General features: G+C 56.1%; 1 protein-coding gene across 1 annotated transcript; it reads left to right on the top strand.

Annotated features, from left to right (window-relative positions):
* Window positions 1–369: 369 nt before the first annotated feature.
* Window positions 370–3,778, top strand: LOC148034094 (U-box domain-containing protein 17-like). The gene has a single exon (XM_087682086.1). It carries the CDS (start codon window positions 744–746, stop codon window positions 2,844–2,846), a length of 2,103 nt encoding a protein of 700 aa, XP_087538212.1. The 5' UTR covers window positions 370–743; the 3' UTR covers window positions 2,847–3,778.
* Window positions 3,779–4,424: the final 646 nt, after the last annotated feature.

The raw sequence follows: 4,424 nt of genomic DNA, 5'->3' as shown, positions 1-4,424 counted from the left end.
CCCCAAATGCGAAATGTGTGGAACTTGGAAGCGGTCGCACGTTCATGTGAGGGCCGCGTCGCCCAAACAGGCACTGCGTCTGCGTGCCACCCGCCTCCGCCTCTGATGGGAACCGGCCGGCGGCATGGCGTTGATGTAAAAAAAAAGGAACGCGTGACGGTGACGGTGACGGATCATGGAAGCATCGTTTTCGGTATTCACAGATACCGCAGTAGCGCAAAGTTAACCAAAAGTTGACGGTGTAAAGGTGTTTTTTTTTCGCTATCGCGGGAGCGATGACGTCGCGTGAAGAGGGTCCACACCACACGACACAGCGGCAGTGACTTGGGGGCGGGCCAAGGCTGAAAGCCGTTTACCCACCCCACCCCACGAATCGTATGGCAGGCATTCCAGATACTTTCAATGGCGCTGGCGCGTACCCAGCCAAGCCAGCCCAGCAATTTGAAGTTGGCCAAGTCAAACCTTGTAATGTCGCGTTTCTTTAGATGGGCCCCGGCGGACCCAGCAAAACGGGTATGATAGGTAGACTACTTCCTTCGCGGGCTGCATAAACGCTCGCTCCTGCCTCCTCTCTTGTTCTCCAGCCCATTCGTCTCGTCCGACTACCTACCTCCCTCATCAATCACCCTTCTATTGGCAGTCTCGCTGTTCTCTCAGGGGAATTTCGCATGTCCTGCAGCCACAATCCACAGATCCAGGGGACCAATATCGGCAGGGCAGGTGGCGTTCGGTGATCCTGCTGTATGGCACGGATGAGCGTGTCGTCGCGGCTGTCGTGGCGGAGGCGGCACTTGGCGCCGGAGTCGCTGCTGCACCCGGCTGATCCGGCGGTGCAGTCGCTGGTGCAGTCGCTGGTGTCGGCGAGCAAGGACATCAGCCACCTGAAGCAGTCGGCCATGAGCCAGCGCGCCAACTCCAAGGCCATCGCCTGGCGCGTGGGCCTGCTCAGCCCGCTGTTCGAGGAGGTCCGCGACTCGGGCGTCTGGATCCCGCCCTCCGCACTGCTGGCCTTCCGGCAGCTGCGCTCCCTCTTCCGCAACGTCAAGGCCCTCATCTCCGACTGCCGCCACAGCAGCACCCTCCTCCTGCTCATGGACCAGGACCTCCTCGCCTCCCATTTCTGCGACCTCTCGCACGCCATCGCCGCCGCCCTCGTCTCCCTCCCCTGCGAGCTCCTGGACGTCTCCGAGGAGGTCCGCGAGCAGGTGGCGCTCGTGGAGCGCCTCGCTCGCGCCGCCGAGCCCCGTAACCACCCCGACGAGGAGCAGCTCCGACAGGAGGTGCTGTCCGTCATGGCCGAGTTCGAGACGCAGACCTCCCCCGACCCGGCCACGCTCAAGCACATCTTCGAGAGCCTCAGTTTCAACGACGCCATCGCCTGCGAGCGGGAGCTCGCCCTCCTCGAGAAGGAGAAAGAGAGGCTGCGCGACGAGCAGCTGTTCCCCGAAATTCCGAACATTAATAATCTCATCAGCTTCGTCCGGTATGCCAGGTGCATTCTGTTCGGCCTCGCGCCGCAGCAGCTGGTGGCCACTTCGTGCCGGAAGTACGTGCTCTCGCCGTCCGCGAGCATGAGGAGGGTCGTGCTACTGGCGAAGCCGGACGAGGAAGCCGGACCTTCCGGCGGCGGCGCAACGATACCGGACGACTTCCGGTGCCCCATCTCTCTGGATCTGATGGTGGATCCGGTGATAGTGGCGTCCGGGCAGACGTACGAGAGGGCGTCGATCGCCCGATGGCTGGACGAGGGCCACACGACGTGCCCGAAGAGCGGCATGAAGCTCCTGCACAATAACCTCATTCCCAACAGCAACCTGCGCCGCCTCATCTCGAAGTGGGGCGCCGAGAACGACTTCGTGCTGGAGCCGGCGGACAAGGCCGCCGCCGCCAAGCTCAGCCGGACAGAAGAGATGCCGCCGAACAGCAAGGCTGCCTTGGAGGCGACGAAGCTGACGGCAGAGTTTCTGGTGGGGAAGCTGGGGGCGCGGGGCGCGTCGACGGAGGTGCAGCGGCAGGCGGCGCACGAGCTGCGGCTGCTGGCCAAGGAAGGAGCCGACAACCGGGCCTGCATCGCGGCGGCGGGGGCGGTCCCCAGCTTGGCGGCCGTGCTGGCCGCCACGTCGGACGGCCAGACGCAGGAGAACGCCGTCACGGCGCTGCTCAACCTGTCGATCTACGAGCCCAACAAGGCCCTCATCATGCACGTCGACGCCGGAGCCCTGCCGGCCATCGTGGCCGTGCTGGCGGCCGGGCTGACGCTGGAGGCCCGCGAGAACGCCGCCGCCGCACTCTTCAGCCTCACCGCCGCGAAGGAGCACCGCGTGGCCGTCGGCGGCGCGCCGGGGGTCTTCGACGGCCTCCTGGAACTCCTCCACGTCGGCACTCTGCGCGGCAAGCGCGATGCCGCCGCCTCGCTGTTCAACCTGGCGCTCCACGGGGACCATGCCGCTGCCATGCTGACGCGGCACGCTGCCGCCGCCTGCGTCGCCCGCGCCCTCAAAGGGGAGCACGCCGACGACCTGGCGGGCGAGGTGGTGGCCGTGCTGGGGCTGTTCTCTCGGAAGGGGGACGGCCTCGCCGCCGTCAGCGCCGAGCTGCCGGACGTGCTGCCTGCGCTGCTGAGGGTAGCGTCCACCGGCAGCGACAAGGCCAAGGAGCAGCTGGTATCGCTGCTCTTGTCGGCATGCAGCCGAAGCGACCCGGAGGGCTCCGCCGCCGAGCTCCGCCACCAGCTCCGCCTCTTCCCGGCCCTGTTCACCTCCCTTCAGCGCATCGTGACGAGTGGCAGCCCCCGTGCCCAACGAAAGGCCGCCGCCCTGCTCGGCATTCTTCAACGCTACGCCTGATCCATCGATCAGACAAATCCATTTGGATTATGGCTCGTAAACAAATTTTGTTCGGCGGGTCCGGATAGCTGTCTGGATTCACCTCTCCGATGACTCCGGTTTTTTAATCCAAAATGCCTGTGAATCCTGCAAATAATCTGTTGCGCGTGCCCGTTTGGTTGTCAGCAACTGTGCAAACCATCACCACACCAAACTGTGCATATTATCAGCATCGTGCTTCTTTGTTGTCGGAACGTTCCAAAATGTCATGGGTTTGGGGTGCCCAACCAAAAGCACATGATGATGAGAATGTTACTTGTACAAACTGGGCGTACAAATGCTGGTGTTACTTGTATGGTATTTTTAGCGTGCTCTTTAATATTGACATTGTTAGTTTGGGCATGTGCATAGCAATGGCAAACGAAGTCTCCCCCTCCCTCCCTCCCTCAACCTAGGTGGACACTCACATTTGGTTGCTACAAAAGGAAATAAGGCGAATGGGGAGCCTCTCGGAGAAAAGCATCCCAAGTCCAACAAACCAGCACGACCTCCTCAATAGCCCAACAACAAGCCCCTCTTTGATGGAAAAGGACGATTAAAAATGCGTCATTGACAATCCAAATGGGTGGAGATGGAAAAGGAAAAGAAACAACCACCTTGGGAAAGCGATCCCTTGAGAATTGGCAAGAAAGGGTCACAACTCTACCAATACCAACTTGTACGTTGCTCCCGAGGGTTTGTATTAAGATGTTTCATTTGACACAAATGATGAGTAGAAAGGTCAACCCCATGCCATGGAATGTCAAAGCTATTTGTTCCTTAGAATGCACAAGGCTCATGTGGTGTGCTTTTGTACCAAATCAAACGTGGCTTAGAGTTTTGAGACGCTCTTTGATTACAACCTATTTATTGATGTCCTTGAGTAAGTTACTCATGAATATATATCTGTATCACATGGGTTTAAAATAAAGTGTTTTTAGAATATGATTTTTATATATATACTTTACATACAAAAGGGCTATACATAGATTGAATAGAAAAGGATTATGTTTTATTCAAGAAAAATTCATAGATGAGGATATTTATAAATAGGCCTTAAACACACATGATGTAGATGATATACATAAAGTAACTTTCTTGAGTTGATGCCTTAACGAGGGGAGTAGGAGTACTTTGATTTTATGTAAGTCATCGCTCTGTTGCAAGCTTGTAATGAACAATAGAAGTGGGGAACGACCAATGACTCCCTCATTTTAGAAGGGCAAATATTTAGCATAAATTTTGCATATGGAACTGACTTATCATTTCAAAGTATGGAGTCATTTTACACAAATAAAGTTAGAAGAAGAGGATGTTATCTTGTCAATGATTAAAACACGATGCTAGATTATGGTGGTCTATTTCAAGCTTGTAATGATCAATACAATTAGGAAAACGATCGGTGTCTCCCTCATTCTAGAAGGAAAAATATTTAGCATAACTTTTGGATGTGGCACCAACCTATCATTTCATAGTATGAAGTCATTTTACACAAATAAAATTAGAGGAAGAGAATGTTATCTTGTTAATGACTAAAACACAATGCTAGATGACAATGAC

The sequence above is a fragment of the Lygodium microphyllum genome, chromosome 7 (assembly GCF_053477565.2).
Source record: "Lygodium microphyllum isolate KBCC chromosome 7, Lygodium_microphyllum_v1.1.10, whole genome shotgun sequence".
NCBI classification, from domain to species: Eukaryota; Viridiplantae; Streptophyta; class Polypodiopsida; order Schizaeales; family Lygodiaceae; genus Lygodium; species Lygodium microphyllum.
This window is presented reverse-complemented; position numbering and strand designations above follow the sequence as displayed.